Source organism: Toxorhynchites rutilus, chromosome 1 (assembly GCF_029784135.1).
Source record: "Toxorhynchites rutilus septentrionalis strain SRP chromosome 1, ASM2978413v1, whole genome shotgun sequence".
In the NCBI taxonomy this organism is placed as follows: Eukaryota; Metazoa; Arthropoda; class Insecta; order Diptera; family Culicidae; genus Toxorhynchites; species Toxorhynchites rutilus.
The window spans coordinates 127,385,663-127,407,465 of NC_073744.1; the positions used below are offsets into that span (position 1 = coordinate 127,385,663).

Genomic DNA, 21,803 nt, shown 5'->3' on the forward strand with positions numbered 1-21,803 from the left:
GCACGGACGGATGTTTGACGTAGGACTGTGATTGTTCAGAACACTTGGTTATTATAAATGTAATTCTTTTTATTGGTCAGAAATCTGTTAGTTTAACTCTTTTGAAACTCTGAATAGTAGCCCTGAAATAGACCGTTTGTCGTATGTACTCACAACCTTCAAACGGTTTGTAACGAACAAAGAAAGACAATAAGCTTCTGGCAGGAAGTTCAACTGTCTAACTGGAAATGATTAATAAACTGATGACACATAACAGGGTGGAATGGTAGATGAAATATTCGTGAATCGTCATTGATTACATTGAATATGAAATTTATGGGGAAGAAACAAAAAAACAAGTTGAAAATACTCACGATTTCGTGATATTTTGAGGTTAAAATACACATGAAATCATGAAGCTGCTTTATTTTAAATGGATAGCTATGATATTGTGATTTCATTCCATTGTCTTATTCTTATTATTAGGAATCCGGGGTATTAGCGGTGGAATAATGTTCGTTTGCAGACTATCCCAATCAAGTCGTATTGGTTCTACTGCTCAATCTATCATAGAAGGAATTGAGTCATTGAGAATTATAAATATGAGTCATGAAGAATATTAATAATTCATTTCGTTTGATTTTCGTGATGCGATGTAATGTCGATGTGAATAAGGCCACGGTTATACCGCCTGCAGCTTCTAACGAAAATAAGGCTGCACGAAACGCATACAATCGTGAGAAGTAAACAACCACATAGAATTGTATTGGTGTGGTTACATTGCTTCCCACTTGCTTCGTTCGAATTCGTCAGCTTCTTTCGAACAAAATTGTTTGTTTCCTTTCGTCACTCATCGCACAATCAAGTTTTCGTGCGTACTCCAAGCCAATGTAACCCTACCCTAAGTCTTCGCATGATAATCGCCGCCTCCTCGTAATTAATGAACGATCACTTTATGGGTGACACTTTCCTCGTTGCTTTGATGAAATCTTGCATGAAGTTTAAGTGATGCATGAAATCTTGCATCTGATTACTTCAACATCTTGCTAATTTTTTAGATAGAACGAATTATTGCACGCAATTTTGTGTTACATACAACATTCATGGGAACGAAGTTGGAAGAAAGAATGCATAATACATGATTTACCTTCGCATCCGCTCGCAAAACATACCTCTTTTGTTTGTTGAATTGCTCACTTGTTTTATTATTTCCACTTAATAAATGTTACATTTTTCGTAGAGTGACCCCCCCCCCCTATACAGAAATCAAAGACGTAGTCCTACGTCAAAAGCAACTGAGCCCGGAATAAGTGCGCAAAATTTTATTGTTGACATCCATTCGACAATTCGTTATCCAAAACAAAAACATCCCTACACGGTTCTACACTCTGTCCAACTTCTATAAGACCACCCTGATTCTATTTCGTTGCAACACAAACAGTTAGAATTTCAACCAGATACATTAATACATTGTTGAACGCTTAGAATAAAGTATATTTAACGTCAATTTCGTGTTTATTTATTTTGCTTAAATATGATAATTTGAGCTGTCCAGTTTCTATAAGACCATTTCTAAATTCATAAGGATTATCAACGAAAAATTCAAAACGATCGGCTGACTTACTTGTTAATAACTGGCAACCTTGCCATTTCATCTAATAACCTGTAAAATTCGTGTTGGAATACTATTTACCAAATGCTGCTGAACGAGTTTCTCGAAATTTTTCCATGTTTCCGAAATTGCGACCTTGAGCTCTTCAATCGTGGTGTGCCGTTTTCCCTCAGTCAGTGTAGATTCTGCGTACAAGGATCCCCCTAAGATTTTCAACAGGATTCAAATCTGGAGAGACATTAAAACATTAAATTTTTGGTCTTTAATCCATTGCTTAGTTTCCTTGCTGGTATGAATAGTAGCATATTTTTGTGACGATATCCACGCAAAAAACGGTAGGAGAGAGGATTCCAGAACATGTATGTAATCCTTGAATGATATGAAAGCTGTCTTGAGGTTTCCGGTTGCACAAAGTCCCGCCCAAACCATGCACGAGCCTCCACCAAAATTCTTGGTTGAAAAATACTGTTCCTTCTTCCGTAAATCACGCCAGTACCCGTTGAATCCATCAAGACCATCCTAATTGACCTTTTTTTGTCAGTGAAGATAACCTACACATTGAAGAACTTTTCGTTATGGTGTATAGCAAAATGTATTCTTTTGGAAACATAATTTGTCACAACATACCATGTCCCACTGTCGGTTCTAGTGAGCTTTGGCAAAACTCAGACGTCTTCCGATGTGAAATGGTGTAAGATGAGGAGCTTGAACCTTTTAAACCCTCTTTATGTGAGGATTTTTTACCAAAACTTGACGAATTGTCACCCGAGTAACATTTAAATTGAAATATTGCTTTATTTGCATGTTCTAGCCATTTCCCGCTTGTCCCAGACAGAGAGCTTCGATTTACGTGGAGCTCTCTCCTTCTTACCGTATCCTTGAGAATTCGTCAAATAATTGAGCACTACTTGATGGGATCGCCCAATCCGACGAGAAATTTCTCTGATACCAACATTTTCTTGGTGGAATGCATCGATTTGTCTCCGTGAGCACTTTCCCCTTCGACATTTTCCAGATTTATTGATTAAAACAACTAAAACAACGGAAATGTAACTGGTATTATAGAAACTTGACACTAAAGTGTCAAGTCAAGTGTCAATATAAAAACATACGTTTACGCTCAGCGCTTGCACACACACATATGAAAATCGTGCAATGTATGGTAGTCACCAATACCTACACACTGGAATATAAGATGAAGCATTGTTTATTTATAATGGCACATAGCAGCAAGATCATCACCTGGTCTTATAGAAGTTGGCCAGAGTGTATGTTTCGAATTGTTTAGAAAATTTGAAGTGCATCTGATTACGTCAACTACGTTCTACGTAAACTACGTAAATACGTTCGAAAAAAGTTTCGCTCGAACGGATTCGAACGAAAACAATAATGTATTTTTCGAAAATGTTCGAATCGTGCCGTTCGAAAGAAAGTCGGATACGGACGTAAACAAGAATAAAGGTGATTATTTTCTAAATTACTCAGAGAGATTGAGCTCAAATACTAGATGAATATATGCTGGGTACCAATAATAGAAATGCCGATACACTGCGGATTTCTAAGCAGTTTGAAATTTCGAAGTAATCATTTCTCAACCTCCCGGGAACTGTGATTAGTCTCATTTATTTCTTTCGATTTCTCTTCATTACATATCAAAAACATTCTTGTAAAGATTGTGTAAAATATGATAATATACATCTGTTACCGTCTTTATAATATCTTTTTTTCTTCTCCTAAGTTGTGTGTTTATGTATTTGTCCCTTTCAAGAAGTACTGTCAAAGATGGAAAGACCATCAACGGTTTGTTCTTTAGTTTATCGCTCAAATAATTACGTTTGTTCATTCATTTTTTTTCTCTTCTCATCTTCACTCTAACTAGATGCTAATTCTCAGGCCTCAATTTTTGTTCAGAATCATTCTCGCGCGCGCATTGGCAACGCAACAGAATGGGCCGCTCTGCGTTTGGGCCTCCAACAAGCAATAGAACACAACTATATGGTGCACTTACGCATTACTCACTTGATTTTTTTTTAATTACTCTCCTAACCATGCACAATTTTCCCCGCAGGCAGTCGAGTCTTTGTGATCCTTGGTAACTGGATGAGGTGACCAGGTGAAGTAGAATCGTTTTTGGCAATTGCTCGACAGCTGCTGTTTACCAAAAGGGTCTCTTCCTTCTTTTATTTTTCTCGCTATCATAGTATACTGCGTTTTGCTTCTCTGCTTTGACTTAGCTCGGACCCCTCCCATAAGATAAACCACACACAAACAAAAAGGTAGACGAAAATTTAGGATAGCAATATACCCAGCCGCTTTGTAATAGTGATAAGTTACATTCACTCCTCCGAGATGAAATAAAATTAAGACACAAAAAAAGACTCGAGTGAAACGCAAACAATAGGGGAAATATAACCACAAAATTAACAAGTGCATACGCCGATAGATACAAACTAGTGTTGAAGTTATGCTAAAATGTACGGCCTTCCTTAGGGGGTTAAACTAGATCTATTATATACAATGTGGGTGTGTATGTTGTGTTGTTTTGTCTCCGTATCTTTGATTTTATCAAACAGGTGATTTTCTATGAAATAATATTAATAAAAAAAATTGATCCGGTTCTTTCCCTTCACATTAAACAATAATTGAGCAGCTAGTGGTCACTTATTGGCCTACTGTGACTGACACTTACAAGCTAACCGTGTGTCCGTACTTTTTTTTTGTTGTTGGTTTCTCGTTCCTCTCGATTCGCTTACCCTATTTTTATTTACATTTTTAATTTTTCTCTCCCCCTCTCGCTCTGTTAAGGCTCCGGTTTTATTTTCCTATTTCTCGTTGCATGCGTTATACCTTCCCTCTAAACAATCAAATTTATTTCTCTATTTCAAATAAACAAGTGTTTCGAAACGTTTCCAATTATGATCCAATCTGCAAACGGTTCTTTATCTAAATGGCAGTGCTTAGTGTGAAGACTTTACCTCTTTATCCTTCCACAGATCTATCGAACGAATGAAATCAGATTATATACGATTTGTGCTAACAGTTGACAGGGCTGTCAATTGTCTACAAATCAATGGGATGGAATGGGCTCATATCGATTTTTTTTTATGAACTGTGACTCAACCTGATGCATCATTTGATTGACCAAATTGGTGTGATGTTTGGTGTGTGTGTTACTGAAAGAATACCAAACATAGGAACAAGGAAGATGTCATGATTTTAACTGCGATTGATGAAATCTTCAGAAGGTTATACTTGAAGAAATAGTTTTAACTTTAATTGTGGATTGTTACTTATCGTTCTGCTCATTCATGCCTCGAGTGCATTTGTAATGCTACAGAAATAGGTGAAGAAATTAGCATTGCACTCCGTACATATCGAATTTATTTAATGAGGAAAAAATATACACAAATAACGGTTTTATGGATAGAATTGATCATTTGCTGAGAGAGGAAGCACTCTTTGCCTTCCACTAACGATAATTGCACATAGGTGAGGTTGCAGAATGTGACAGGTGCATTTTTGCAGTGTGAGAGGCAGTTGTGTTCCCTCCTCTCGATGCATTTGCCACCGTAAGTGAGCCTAACTAAACCAATCAACTCCGATCGTTGAACTGGAAAACTTCCTTTGCTAGATAATCTTACTGACTGCTAAGAATATGATTTGATTTTTTTTTTACAAAACGATAAAAAGAAAACCCGCACTGGTTCCTCTCGTGCACACATAACCAAAAATAGTCGCCCCCAAGCATTCAAAAACGTACACGCTAAACGCCTGTAAACCTGAAGCCAAACAAACCAACCAAATGAATATGCAGTTTAACTACTTTCGTTTGGAAGTAATAATGCGCGCTTCGACAAACACACGTGTCCGCATTTTCACGATTTCACTCTCATAGACTTGTCTTGGGTCTTGCTACGCAACTCCGAGCTAAGCTACCCTCTTTTTGTATCACTCCCGATCTTAGCTAAAAAAAATAATTCTACTGTTTGTTTCAACGTCTCTGTCGCTCGTCCTACTCGCGTAGATACACTTCATCCATTTATTCTTTCAATTCCTACATATTATAAGCACACACACACGCAATTGCTGTGCGGAAATGGACGCATCCATTCACACATCCGGTCCGGTGCCATCCGGGTGTTGGTGGTGCCGCTGGGTGGCCCCACCACTATTATTTCATTCGGTTCAGTACGAAATCTCCGACCACTATCAAACCCTTTTGATACGGCGATTCGCTGATTTGGGACGCTAGCCGGAGCGCCTCGATGCAGTGCTTGCGTGCGAGGAAGCGCGTCTGCTCCAGTCCCTGTGACTGATGAACCAGCTCGTACGCCCGCTCGACATCGCCCGGCTCGCGGAAGCGACGCAGGATCATCGGGTTCAGCTCGGGGAACTGGAAATGGGTGGGAAGAAAGAGAATACAAAAGGTTGATGAATTTGAATAGAAACAAAATATCAAAAGTTTCAAAATATAGACTGTACCATGAACGAAACAGATCCAAAATGATATTGGTTTGAATAAATTAACGATTTCTGAACAATACGATCAAACTAGCGATCTACAAAGTATTGGTTGCTCTATGTTCAAGAATGCCTATAATGGTTGTCAGTTGGTCAGCGTTTAAATAATAACCCTCCTGTACTCGCGTGCAAAATCATAACACGTATACTCGCGCACGGTGTCACAGACCGAAAGTTGAACTTCTCTGTAATGTTGCCATTGTGTATTTTTCAGGCTTTATTTGCATTTATTTGCAGAAGAGGGTATTATTGAACGAAAAAACTCCAAAAAATATGTTTTCTTCGTCTTTATTATGTTTTAATAGTCATCTAATTCAGCCTCCTCAAAACATAGTAATTTTTGATACTCCAACACGAATAACGAAATTTGAATTTTTCACTGTTATTAATTAAAAGTGAGCAACTGTATATAATTCAAGGAAGTATAAAGAGTTAAAAAATAACATAAAAATGAATTAATCGATTATGATTTCATTGGAGTAAGAATCAGAACATAGCATAACTACATGCTTAAAACAAACATATTTTTTGCTTTTCATGCAGTTGTTGCGTGTTTTTCGGGTCTTTAATCGAAGAGAAGAATGTCTAACGACCTTCTAGAAAATTTCCAGATGATAAAAGTTCTGGAATATAAAGTTTGCATATTACTAATATTCTTTGTCTCTGTATTCTTGGTAAACTAAAATATAATGCCTTTTTTAGATGGAGCATGAAAAGATGATAAAAAAGGATTTCTAGGAACTTCCTTTTCTTTTTCTTTTTTTCTTGTCGATATTGTCCATTATAAAAAAAACCCCAAAAAATTACCATAAGCCATCGATTAGTTTATAGTTTACTGTTTACAATTCTCCCACCAGTGATTTTTTTATGTGTAGTGTGTGTGTGTATATCTATGACTATTATATTTAGCGAATAACTATACGAAAGTCAAATATTTATATTTTGCTTTTGAAAGTATGAATCTAACGACGAATAGATAATATTTTTGTTTTTTTTTATTCTTTATTTGAGAGGCTTTCAACCACCTGGGCTGGTTCGCCTCTGACGAATAGTTAATATATGGATCCGTTTAATCCAGTTACAAAAGGGACTGAAATCAAATAAGAACAGTCCGGTAATGATCTTATTCATTATATTCAATAAATATACCACGCCACTGACATTAATTTATACATTTCATTCAACAATATTCTAGAATATGAAAAAAAGCACTTGTCCAAAAAAGTTACTCCTATACTCGCGTGGGTGTGTCAGACCGAAAGTGTTAGAAAAGTGGCACGCGTCCCTTTGTACCAACACATGCGATACGTTAAACGATGACGAACGACGAATAACGAAGCTGGAGAGAATCGCAAAGTCGTAGTGTTAATATATTCTGAGAAATGAATGAATTATTGATTTCTCGATCTGACAGACCAATGTGCGAGTATAGGAGTGTTAAGCACTCGCGTTAATATTTGAGAAGGTCAATAGTGTGACTGCGAACTGTTAAAAGATATACAGTAATAAACATTCGTTTAGCCGCACTTGAAAAAAAAACTTGAAACACTTATGCCATCTACACACTAGGCAACCTATGTTGGAAAGCAACTTAACGAATATGTCAAAAAAAATTGAGCGTGTGTAAGCAAATAGGAGCATACACACTAGGCAACTGGCAACTTTGGTCGGACCAACTTTTTCGATTCAACTCAGCATGTCGAGTTGCGCGCGATGTGTGTCGGCAACCTTTTCGTTCAATTGCTGTTGATATTTTAATTTTTGCGTTCGTTGAGTTTCAGTATTTGTCAGTGATATTAACAAACAGTACTTTCAAAGTTAGCCCAGCTTTAGAAACACGAACGAAATGTAAGTATTTTGCTAATTTGAGATACAATCGTATATATCTCTATATACAGGGTTTTTCAACTTTTAATTCCGAAAGTAAATTGAAATAAAACACACTTAGAATTCGAATTTCGATGAAACTTTTATTTCAAATTAAAGTTTGGTTTATGCCATTATGTGTAATATACAACATCATTCAAATGACCACCTAGGGCTTCCTCGCACACCTTGATCCGAAACAGGTAATTTTCGATGACTTTTCGGCACATATGGGGCGGTATCTCGGTCATAACTTCACGAATGTTGTCTTTCAAATGTTCAAGAGTTTGCGGAGAGTTGGCATAGACACGGTCTTTTGCATAACCCCACAAAAAAAAAGTCTAGCGGGTTCAAATCGCATGATTTGGACGGCCAATTGGCATCACCAAAACGCGAAATTATGCGTCCCTCAAATTTCGTTCGCAATATGGCCATGTTCGGTCGTGTTGTGTGGCACATGGCGCCGTCCTGCTGAAACCACATGTCATCTGTATCCATATCTTCAATTTGTGGCAAAAAAAAAATCGGTTAACATGCGGCCATAGCGCTCACCATTCACAGTTACCGTCTCGCCGTCCTCATTTTCAAAAAAATACGGCCCGATGACTCCACCAGACCATAATGCGCACCAAACAGTGACTTTTGGTGGATGCAATGGCCTCTCAACAATCACGTGTGGATTTTCTGAGCTCCATATACGGAAATTTTGGGTGTTCACATAGCCACCGAGCTCGAAATGTGCCTCATCGCTGAAGAAAATTTGATGCGAAAATTCAGCATTTTGCTGCTGTTGTTCGATCACCCAATCGACGTATGCCCGACGCATTCCATGGTCACCACGCTCTAATTTTTGTACCAGTTGGACTTTATATGGATGTAGGTGCAAGTCCAAATGCAAAATTCGCCACAATGATGTGTTTGACAAGCCCAATTGCTGAGCACGCCGTGGAATCGAAACATTCGGGTCATCCTCCACACTGGCAGCAACAGCAGCAATATTTTCGGCCGAACGCACATTACGATGATGCACAGGTTTCACAATATCCGCTACGGATCCAGTTTGTTCGAATTTACGCACTACATTAGCGATTGTGTGCTCTGTAGGCCGTCCATGACGACCAAAATCCGTCCGTAATGCTCGAAAAACATTTGCCGGTTTCTCATCATTTTTATAGTATAATTTAACAAAATTAACACGTTGTGTGATGCTAAAACGATCCATATTGTAAAATGGCAGACATTCAACTAACGAAATGACGCTTTGGATGACAGCTATGTCAAACGGTTGTCAGCGCAGGGCTGTATACTTTTGGAAGCCCGAAATGGAAAACCCTGTATTATCTGCAATTTCCAATCGTTCAAAATCTTTGAAATGCAGGATAAAATAAAAACAAATGAAGACACGGTGTGTTTACAAAGAATTTTCGGCGAATTAACCCTTATACGGGTGATGGCAACTATATTGCCGCCAATGATTTCATTGTTTTCTCTTCTTTAACAATAAATTATCACATTATATGGTAACTAGTTCTGATATCTAGCAACATGCCCAAATTTTTTGAGCGCGAAAAATTCGAAAACTGTTCATTTTGGAGCCATTTTCATATTAACAATTCCCAACTTAGAGCAGCAAGAGCAAACTTCCCGAATAGTGATTGAAAAACAGTCAATTCGTTGATCTTTCCAATACATATGGACTGTTTAGGGCCTGTTGAGTCCAATCATGAGTTTTATTAGTTGTTTTTGTCGAAACTAACATAAAAAAATCAGGTAAAAAAACATTTTGACCATCAAGTGTTTTTCGCTAGACGGAGCAGGTGGCAACAACTTTTTCAATGTTTTGAACTGTTTTGCGTATTGAAAATTATTGTTTGTGTATAATGGAAAATAATGGAAAATAACGATTCTCTGTGGTGAACCATTTTTTCATTACGGTATAACTTCTGGTTACACATTTCAGCTGAAGCTATGTCCAGTGACAATGAATCGGACGACAACCTCAAAAAAGAGTTGGAGGAAATTTGTGGATTTTTTCCTGATGTTTCTGAGAAATCCGGATTTGTCCATGATCGATATTCTTATGGCAAGAGACGATTCTGATGACTATGATAAGGACAGTGAAACTAAACGGAATACACCCGAAAAATACCCAGAACTGTGCACCTCTGATCTCCATAACCGTAAATTTTGAAATGCTAATTTTTGCGCTGGAAAATTATTTCATACTTTACTTTTTATGGCACATACAGAACCGGACGATGACAGAGAATTAGAGAAAACATATAAGTGGTGTTTGAAGATAACAATTTATATGGCAAGACGTCAAAATGGTTACACTATTGACTACAGCATTTCATCCACGTACCGAATAAGCCACATGTGAAAGAACGCAACATAATGGTACCACCATGACGGGTCTATGGTACTAGGTGAGGCCGTTTCGTCACTAAGTTGGTTAGGGGAGCGGTATATGAAAACACTACGGAAGAAAGCAGAAGGGGAATTTTTTCCTTGAAGTGTGAAAGAGACAGACTGATCACGAGCGAGCTTGGGCACAAGCGTATTGTGTTTTGTTTACAAACAAAACACAGTAGACTTCCAAGATGGCTGAAGAGTGGTTTTAGCAAGTTGGCCCACCTTAGGATATACTTCTACGCGCCTTGGGTACCACTAGAACCATTTCCATGTCCAACAGCTATTGTGGAGTACATAAATAGGATGGGAGGTGTTGACCGTTTCGATCAAAAGAGAAAAACCTATGAGGTCGGAAGAAAAAGCAAGAAGTGGTGGATGCGAATTTTGCATTTCTGCATGAATGTGGTTATCGCAAATGCACATTTGTTGTCTGTCTTCTAACAGTCGCATCCAAAACCTTGTGTCAGTTGCAGTTCAGGTTGAAGCTGGCACGGGACCTCGAAGGTGGGGTCACACATGCCGAAAGTGAAATCGGCTACAAGCCGAGCCGAAATATGCTAAAAAGAAACCACAAATGTCAACACACTACCAGAAAGAACGAGTTCCAGACAACCTACGCCTTACGGATGTTGGAAGTCATCAGTTGGAGCAGCTACCAGAATACCGCCGATGCCGCTTGTTCAGTACGAAAACCAAAAATAAGAGATCAGAACACAATGCACTTAATGTAAGGTAACGCTCTGTGCTACACCGTGTTTCAGATTGTTCCACGAAGACCAGATTCTTTCATAACGTAAAATTAAAAACAATGTTGTAACAACTTTAAAATTTTTAGTCTAGGGGTTTTCACCAATCACGGAACGCCAAACATTGAACTGAATTGGCCCCTTTCCTCCTCTTCGAAACGTTTTTTTGTATACTAAATGCGTTAAAAATAGTGTACCATCATAGTCCATATTGCCACCAATTTTTTTAATGTTTTTAATTGTTTTGCGTACTGTAAAAAAATGTTTTGTGTATTTTAGCATTTAAACATGTCGTTGTATTGGAGTTTGCGTTGATTACATGCCTGGTTCTCACGACCCGTTAAAGAGTTAAAAAGGTCGCAGTAGCAGTGTCAAAGAACGAATCATATACAGGGTGAGTAGTTATAACTGTCAGTGTTTTATAGACGTGTTTAATTTAAGATGGGTTAATCACAGATGCGTTTGCAAATGTTTCGTTTAGAGTGTATTCAAATGTCAACATCCCTTGCAAGTTTGGTTTGAATTTTCATTCGTTTAAGAGCCGTGGTAACCATGGATGCAAAAAGGGAGCTTGTGATAAGTCTTTTCTTGAAAAAATTTCGACCGTGTGATATCTTAAAGAAACTGAAACCACTCGGAATCAACGAAAGATTCATCTTTCGTACCATCAAGCGATACAAGGAGACTGGTTATTGGAAAATACTTCCCAAGCCTGGTCGTAAACGCACTGTGAGGAGTCCGGAAGCCATCAAACGAGTAAGAGAGCGAGTTCGACGGAATCCTGCTCAGTCTGGACGTAAGAGGCCAAGGAGCTGGGGATATTGCAGTCAACCATGAAGATTATTTTGAAAGATGATCTTCGATTGATTCCATACAAAAAACAACGGGTGCACGGTTTAACTGAAAAGCAGAAGGCTGGAAGAGTCGAAAGATGTCGGCAGCTGCTCTAGCGACACGGTGGTTGTGAAATTCTGTTCTCGGACGAAAAATTGTTCCTGTTACAGGATCACCACAACAAACAAAATCATCAACAAAATGATCGGATATATGCAGCACATCTCGTATTCCTCAGGACAAGCTGGCTGTTCAAAGATTCCAAAATGTTTCCAGGGTGATGGTATGGAGATGTTTCTCCAAAAATTTGAAGGTTCCCTTGCTGTTCATCGAACCTGGTGTTAAAATCAACACTAAATACTACATGGACAATGTTTTGAAGAACCATTTGCTTCCCATTGTCAGAAAACACTACAAGAATACGCCATACTGCTTCCAACAAGATTCTGCACCGTCTCATCAGACAAAAGCTACACAAGCTTGGTGTGAGGACAATTTTCCGGATTTTATTTCTTCCAAAGAGTGGCCTGTCTCTTCGCCTGAATTGAATCCTCTCGACTTCTCTGCATGGGGTTACATGCTTGGCAAACTAGGGAGTACCAAAGGATTGACAGTAGACACTTTCAAGCAACGTTTGGAGAAGGTTTAGAATGAAATGCCTCAGGATATCGTGCGTGCCAGCTGTAACGCTTTCCAACAACGATTGCGACTGGTAATTAAAGCAAAGGGAGAAAGATTCGAATTGGACTAATTTAAGAGAAATGTTATGGATGTACTTAAAATGAAATACACTCTAAATAAAAATTTATTCAAGCGTTTAATTTTTGTGACCATTTGCTTTACTGACAGTTATTACTGCTCACCCTGTAGTTGTTTTGGAGGATCATTTTTTCAAGGGATTTTTGACAAGAAAGCCGAAAATCAAAATAATGTTCAATATCTCTAAAGTAATTGAGATTAAGTCATATACGTAAAAGATTTTCAATCAAATGTGATCCTTCTCAATAACCTACACTTATTTCCAAAATAGGACTTACTTTTTCGCACGCAAACAACACCGGCGCGGTGGCCAGTCCCAGCTTCAGATCGGCTGCCGCAGGTTTACCCATTGCCTCTGAGCTGGACACGAAGTCGAGCAGATCGTCCACAAACTGGAAGGCGAGCCCGAGGTTGCGTCCGTACTGGAAGCTCAATTCGACCATCTGTTCATCTGCGCCAGACAATACTGCCACCTAAAATCGAGAAGGAAAAATCAGAGGTTGCAGGTTTGCCGCCGGATGTGACGTAATCGTACCGCTTTTAAACTATTCGCTATCAGGGATGCTGTTTTCCTGTACGTCTTGGTGAAGTAGTGTGCGAATCGTTCATTTTCCGTTTCCTTTGAGCCTAGCTGCATAAATTCTCCCTGCACTAAGTCTGTCAAAACCTGAGGGATGAAAACAAAACGTAAAGGAATGCGATTAATACTCGTGATTTCCTTACATTGGGTGAAGTGTTTGTATCAATGATTCAAACATAAAGTGCAAACACGCGCCGCCGTGGAGTATGGCATGTGTGCATGTCATTTACGCCAATAATATTATGAATGAAGCTTCGGAATAACAACTGATTGACATGCCTCTCGAGTGCCTGACGACACTCGAGATGAACCAGGATCTGTAGGCAGCACTTGACACGTTGATCAGTGGCAAGTGGCAATCGAGTCACTTGTGTGAGATTACTGTTTGATCTGCACGCTGGACACGCACCCGCCCAGAATGTCCAGTACTTGTTGGAAAAGCCATACGCGAGACGCCAGCCATCCGCCGCGCGCGCTCGCCCAGTGGAAAGGTGTGTAATCATATGCACCTCGATGATCCAAGTCTCCGAACCTGCCTATTGTCACCCTCTGTTGGTTCGGTTTGAAAAGGAGTGTCCACGCGTTTGGGTAGGAGCGCAAGGCAGAAAGAGAGCACTCCAGTCGGTCGATCATGTATTTCCAAAGCACGATGACATAACTCATATGTGCTCATCCTTCGGTCGCGATAGGAATGCAGAAAAAGTTTTCGCGTCAGGTGGTTTCGTTTCCCAATCGCCCGCATAAAGCAAATAGTTCACACGGAGAGAGAATGCTACAGGTGCGGTGGTGCAGAATCAGTGGGACAGCAATTGAATAATGGCGGCGATAATTCAAATATTTAGTAGTCTGGCTGATGATGTTATACAATTTCCTGTTCTTCTGTGCTGTTGCTGCTGCTGCATGTAGCTATGAATATGAGCCGTTCGTTTCATAGAATCATGCTGTTCCCCAATTGAGTTTAAATATTACGAATCTATATAAATAAAAATGGAAAGCCAAGTGTGTTGCTAAGCGCAAACCCGAAGAAGGAATGATCCGATTTGAGTCGTCTTTATTTTGTTGTATTTGTCTCGGCCCATAGATCAATATAGTGGAGGGAAAAATCGGAATATTTTTCGGAAAACTGAAAGAAGGTCGGAAAAATCGGAAAATTGAATTCCCATATGAGCGAAAATTACATCATGATAAGCGTTGTTAGTTCATACGATGTTTGCGCAAACGAAACTGATCTTTGTTCGAAGGTGGTAATGGATTTTCAGGCGAAATAACGTCCTCCTATATCTTCTATCTATCTATCTATCTATCTTATATAGATAAAAATAAAAATGACAGGTCAAATGTGTTGCTAAGCGTTAAAAATCGAAAATAAAATGGTCCGATTTGAGCCGTCTTTATTTTGTAGTATTCGTCTCTGCCCATAGATCCATTCTATGATCAAAAAAAGTTTTGAAACTTTTGGAAAGCTTCGAGAGGAAATTCAAAAAAAAATTATTCTCATATGTTTCACAATGTTGTTAGTCCAATTGGATTTAGCGTTTGCGGAATTAAGCTTCGTGTTCCGTTAGTGTGAACAAAAATTATTCTCAGGTGAAAAATCCAAATTTACTTCTATGTATCAAACATGTTATTTGCAAATGAATCAGGAATCTTGAACGGAAATGGTGACTGAACATAAATTTATATTATAATGTCGAGTTTTAATAGGAGTAATATTAAATTTTTGGTAAATGGAAATTGTAAAGATCAATCAATGTAGAGCTCTGCGATTGAATCCACGAACGTTCACTCGGTAAGAAAACGTGAATATTCGAAAGAATTCTTATAAAAAAATTATTTCGGGCGGGACGAAGTTCGCCGGGTTAGCTAGTGAGAAATAATTTTGTTATCTAATAATATTTATTTACCCAGTCTAAAATTCAATTATTAATTCTTATGCTAAACACACTTCTAATCGTAACAAATTCAAACAAGTATTAGGGAAAGGTGGCCCTAATTCGACCTCCTAAATTGCAACGGCCATTCATCACATGGAATTCTTGTTTGTTTTACGACTTCGGCATTGAAATGTATAGTATAACTCTTAAACTATGTTTTATACTGGTGTGGTTCATGGGTGCTTAAAAAGCAGAAGTTCCTTTTTTCGACACCTTCAAAAATGGAGGTCCTAAGCCGACCTTCGATTTGTTGCAGTGATTCTACCCACAATTGGCCGGAAGTGAAATACACCCTCAATTATATAGGTAACTAGCTGACCAGCTGACCACCCCGCCCGAAATTGATTTTTTGACATGAATTTTTTCAAACGTTCACGTCTTCTTACTAGACTTCTAGTGTTTCTACCAAAACTCGCATTATAATAAAAAAAAATTTCAGACGCAATTTTCGTCCAAGATTCATCAAACACCTGCATATAATATGTTTCTCTGTTACATGAAATACATGTTTGATACAGAAAATATAATAAAATAAAGACAGTTCAAATCGGACAATTTTCCTCGAATATTGCGCTTATCAACACATTCGGCGATCCATTTCTATTTATATACATAAAAGATACAGGAGTGTGTTTCATCACCTGAAAATCCATTTCTACTTTCGAACAAAGATCAATTTCGTTAGCGCAAACATCGAAGGACTGACAAAGCTTGTCACGATCTAGTTGTAGGATATATGGGAATTCAATTTTGCATTTTCCTTCACAATTTTCCGAAAATTTTCAATTGTTATGTTTGGTTGAAATATATGTTTCATTTGTATGTACCAACCTCCCCCCCCCTTTCAGAGGAGGAAGGAATGTCAAACCATCATCGAAACATTTCTTGTCCAGTTTCATTATTCAATTTTATTTTATCAACCCAGAGCATGTTAGACTATTCGTCGAAAACTGTTCAAGGTTTTTTTATGCTGTCCATAGAGTCGAAGTTTTTGCTCCCTTGGCCGAGTGGTTAGCGTCATAACTAACATGCCGGGTGTTCGGGTTCGATTCCCGTTCTGGTCGGGGGAATTTTTCGTCAAAGAAATTTCCTCCGACTTGCACTGTGATCACGCGTATTCTAGAGCTTGCCACTCAGAATGCATTCAAGGCGTGTTATTTGGCATAGAAATCTCAACTAAGTACTAATAAAAATGACGCAAGTAATACTACTTTGAGACGGCGAAGTTCCTCTAGGAACGTTAGTGCCATTGAAGAAGAAGAAGAGTCGAAGTTTTTTCCCCTTGAGAGAACTTTGTAGGGACCCGAACCTGTGATAATCTAAAGGTGCAATATTCTGTTAGTTTAGCTGGTGGGATAGCACCTCCAGACTACAAAATGATTCGTTTGTGTTATCAATGAGGCAGACATTTTAGCAATTCCCTGATGCAACATGACGCCTATCACATTAACTAGTTCTGGAAAATTGTCCTGGACTACATTTTACATATCCTCATATGGTTTTTGAATCACATGTACTTATGTATTATACATATAAAATCTGCCAGAGATTGTGCTGTGAGATTTTTTTTCTCACTCCTTAATTCAAGAATTTCAGTATTACAGACAAGAAGAATATTTAGGTAAGTATGGTCGTATATTTTTTATATTTTTTGTGAAAAACTGAGGATTTTTTTCTCAAAAACGAACGAATGACATCTCTGATATCGAGATATATTATGTAAAAAAATGTCAGCTCTCAAGGAAAAATATATAAAAATATAACGCCCTCTAGTCCAAAGCCATGAAAACAATAAAAAACGACTACAATCAATAATTACGAAAACAAAATTCATTTCTTTTACGAGTTCAACATTTTTGAATAAAACGCTAGCTTATTGGCTTCAATTTGATATGCCGATCATCTAAATCAGTTAAGTGGTTCAAAAGTTATTATTTTTTGAGAACAATCATTTTCGGGAAAAAGTGGAAAGAAAGATTTTTCGGACAACCCTAAAATGTAGATGGGCACCCTAATAAAAGAAATGAAAAAACGGGTCTAATGTTTTGCGATAAAGTGTTCTTTACCACTTTTGACGAAAATCTGAGAACCACTATATCGGTTTGGCATGGAATGGCTGCTAATATGTCAAATCAGAACCGTTGTTGTGGCGCAAGATTCGTGAAACAAGTTTCAAGATTCTGAAAAGGAAACTATTTTTCGGCTAATCGTAACTTACCGAAAAATTAAAATGGTTGAGTTATATCTAGAATATAACCACAAGGTTGACATGGACTGCCTTGGCTTAGTAATCTTTTGTTTTCTATATATATATATATATATATATATATATATATATATATATATATATATATATATATATATATATATATATATATATATATATATATATATATATATATAAATGGATTTCTGTCTGTCTGTTTGATTCTTATGGACTCGGAAACTACTGAACCGATCGACATGAGAATTAGTATGTAGGGGTTTTTGGGGCCGGGGAAGGTTTTCATGATAGTTTGAGACCTCTCCCCCCTCTCTAAGGGGGGGCTGCCATACAAATGAAACACAAATTTCTGTATAACTCGAGAACTAATCATCCCAACGAAACCAAATTTGGCATGTGGAAGTTTTAGGATGCAATGAATGCTTCTATGGTGGTTCGACACTCTTCCCCCTTCTCTTGGGGTGGGCTGCCATACAAATGAAAAACAAATTCCTGCATAACTCGAAAATTAATCAAGCAAATGGAGTCAAATATGGCATGTGAAGATTTTAGGGGGCACGAAACGTTTATATGGCAAATAGACACTTCTCCCCCCTCTCTAAGGGGAGAAGAGGGGAGGGGTCTGTCTTCATTCCATCATATTTTCTGTATCAAACATTTATTCCATGTAACGGAGAAACATGTTATTCGCAAGTGGTTGAAAAATCTTCAACGAGAATTGTGTCTGAAAATGATCTGATATTATAATGATGAGTAGTAGATGATTGGTAGAAGTATTAGGAACTTTTTACTAAAAGGTAAATTCAACGGGGCCCATTAGAAGATCAATCAATGAACAGTTCCGCGATTGGACTCATGGAACTGGATTGGACTCATTGGAACTTGTGCTTAGTAAGAGAACGTGAATATTTGAAGGTATTGATAACAAAAAACAAATTTTTGGCGGAACGAAGTTAGCCGGGTCAGCTATTGAATGAATTATTGATAGAATGAAACAATTTTCGATTTTAATTGAATTCAACATGTTTGTTTTGTAAGTAAAGTGTTTGAACAATTGTCATGTAACATTAATTTATGCACTGTAATAGATTATGTTGTTATGTTTTGACATAAACGTCCAATGCATATCGTTGTTATCGATGTTATCGTAGCAAATGGTTATCGGAATTTTCGCCTAATTATCAAACGGTATGCGTAGAAATTAGAGAGCAAAAGATATGAAGGCATATCTTCCTATGCAGTCTTGAATAACCGAGCCTTTACCTCTGAATTCATAAGTTCATATCATGAATTCATCTCCTTGCAGGTTGGCCCTTCTTTGTTATTCCCAACCGTGTTTGTTTTCATGACTACATAAAATTTTCTGTGCATTTTGATCTGCCAATTAAGCAGCATATCCATGGAATTCCAGATTATCATCGATCGGGGATCGTTCCAACGATCTTCGAAGCAAAGTATCAGCGTATCAATTGAGGTAATATGTACTTTATCGATGGGTTCTCTATGAACCAGTTCACAGGATTTGGTGTGTTCAACGAATTTGTTAGCATCTCCCACAGTCTTCAGTATCTTTACTCAGTGTATATGGGCGCTGGACAGCGTCGACTCACGACCCGTTGACCACTATTACATTGTAACGGATAGTCTTAGCTCTGTCGAAGCTATCCGTTCAGTGAGGCCGGAAAAGCACTTGCCGTACACCGCCACCAAAGAGTTATTAACATTCAAAACCTTGCACTCCAAGCGTCACGAATTCGTTTCCGACACTTTGCACATACACCCCGGTACAGAGAGGAAAGACGTTGTCCTACGTCAAAAACGGTGCACCACAATGGATATCAGATCGCAACAGATCAACAATAAATATCGATTCGGAAACATCGCGCTTAGTAATTGTAGGCTCATTCAGAGACATCCACATCTGTAATCTGGCAGACGGAAACGACACCTCCATGGTAACCAACGTAGAGTAAAGCGTACGAACCTTCGCTGGATGGATTCTATGCGATTCACACCGTTGTTGTTGAAAGGTGTCCATACAACAGAGTAGTACTCCAATGTTGACCGAACCAAAGATCAGTGAAGTGCTTTCAAGCTGGAAACATCTCTGAATTCTTTGGCGAATCGAAATATGAAGCCGGATTGACTTGACGCCTTACCGGAAACGTATGCAACCTGATCCTTGAAAGGTTAGTTTAGAGTAAAGAGTGACACCCAAGTCTTTGTTATTCGCTCGAGTCTTGTAACTCCTAATTTCATCAAATGATGTGTTTTCTTTAATATGGTGGTATATTTTCTACACCATATCAAACATTTCATATTCTCCGCTACCAAACCCATAGCCAACTGTATCGAAATGTTATCGCCTCCGGATGCAGGAAAGAAATGGGATTGGGGAGAAGAGCATAGTGTTGCATGCATTTCCGAGCGGGCGCCAGTTTATATACAAATTTGTGTGATTCCTATAGCCTGTTTTTAAAGCAATTTTTAAGCTATTGAAACAAGTTTTCGGGGCGATAATCAACAAGCATATAACGCGTAGACGTTTTATCTTTCGAATTAATTGGTTATCATACCATTTCGTTCAGCCGGCAAAGAGGTATTAACGCTCAAAATCTTGTTGTTCCGGCGTAACGCGCTCGTTTTCAAAATTTTGAACTTACACCCAGTAGAGAAATGAAAGACGTACGCCTACGTCAAAACTTAATACATAACACCACTATTATCAGCGAATACTGTGAGCATGACCTCGTTCGTATAATTGGTTAACACTTTAGAAACGTCCGTGCCGATAACGACTGTTTTCCTCAGATTTTAGGAGGCCAAATATTCTTCCGACAAATTTCCATTTATAACGCCAAATGAATTACACACTCATTGATATGCATGGGTGAATGTTTTGAAAACGTCGTAACATTGGCAAGTTATGGCTTTGAAATTTTTGATGAAATGCCATAACAATAACATCAGCACTTGAAACGGTTTTCCTGGAGCATCATCTTTCATCTCAGTACCCGTACGGCGATTAATTGCGATTCTTATGTGATAAAAATCAATTACCTCCTGCTGCAATACACCTTATATATAGATTCAATGGTGGTTCAATTGCTCAGCTCAAATTAAGAAGTGGTACTAAACGCTTTGATTGAATGGTCTTAAGAGTATCGAAAAATGTCCTGTAATAAACCTGATTTTTTTTAGAAAAGAGAAAAGTCACAGTATATCATAGGTGAAACTCCACTACAATGTCCTACAATGTAATTCTATTGATATTCACACCACTCTCCTGTACTAGTTGTCATTCGGCAATCGTGATCAATCATCCCGACTCTGCAAACAAAAAGCAACCGGTTAATAACTCGCTCCAAGGCCCCTTCCTCGTCATTAGGCATCGAAGTGCAATCGTGCGTCAAGATGTTTACCTATTTCATTAAATTGATTTGGCAGAGTCCTTGATGCTTTTCGACAAATGCGCTGATGTGCTTACACAAGAAGAGCCAGAGGGGAGACCCCTTTCGGGGGATAATTTATTTCCGTCATTCATAACATGTTTCGCGGGGGGTTCAACCGAGAATATTGGAAACGCGGTAAGGAGTGAAAAAAAACACAATGCACACACCATCTCTTGCACAGCTTCATTCAAAACCTCTCTTTTTTCGTGTCGGAAAAAAATGTGGAACAAGTGGTGATCGAACGACAGACGACGAAATTCATCACACACACATCATCCAGTTCAACTAGGTGACAAATGGAACTCATTTTCAGACTTGACAATGTGTTTCGAATGTTATTTCCGCTTATTTTTTCGCCAATATAACTTCCCACACTTTGTCACCATCCTCTTCAGTGCAGGAAGTATTGGCGTGGCCTCACGACATTGGTTCTAATTTGGGCGTTTGGATTGTAGTTCCTGATGTTTCGCCGTTTCTAAAGCCCGGATTCCAATTTCCCTAATGAAATCCAGGCTTATGAAAAAATTCTAAATCACACAATCGGCACAATCGACCCATCAAAAACTGTGAAATCTCACGTCCGTCAATTAAATCACTCAAAATGAAAACCGGGTGAGGCCAAAGAAGATGGTTTAATAACCGCCTCTTGCAACTCACAACCCACAATCATCTCCAACTCCGGATCATAACCTTCCCGGGCGCAGTGAACTCTATTAGCAAATCAATATCGCGCGCTCGCACTAATTTGAGGCTACGGTAAATAGTCGATAATCCGCTGGAATGAAGTAATTGATCAAGTGCAGCAACAAAGCAAAAAAAAGCTGAGTGTTGTAACATACCAGCCAATATTTTGGTTGCGAGATTACCATCGGAAAATGGGA

At 38.5% G+C, this 21,803-nt stretch overlaps 1 protein-coding gene across 6 annotated transcripts in view; it reads right to left on the reverse strand.

Moving 5' to 3' along the window:
- Positions 1 to 4,948: 4,948 nt before the first annotated feature.
- LOC129778206 (all trans-polyprenyl-diphosphate synthase PDSS1) overlaps positions 4,949 to 21,803 on the reverse strand; it is a 247,833-nt gene continuing 230,978 nt past the window's right edge. For all 6 annotated transcript variants that reach the window (XM_055784969.1, XM_055784961.1, XM_055784980.1 and 3 more), the window contains 3 exons: positions 13,268 to 13,399; positions 13,011 to 13,205; positions 4,949 to 5,984 (listed from right to left, as the gene is read on the reverse strand). In XM_055784969.1, coding sequence (XP_055640944.1) covers positions 5,763 to 5,984; positions 13,011 to 13,205; positions 13,268 to 13,399 — 549 coding nt within the window. In that variant the 3' untranslated portion in view covers positions 4,949 to 5,762. The remainder of the gene's footprint in view (positions 5,985 to 13,010; positions 13,206 to 13,267; positions 13,400 to 21,803) is intronic.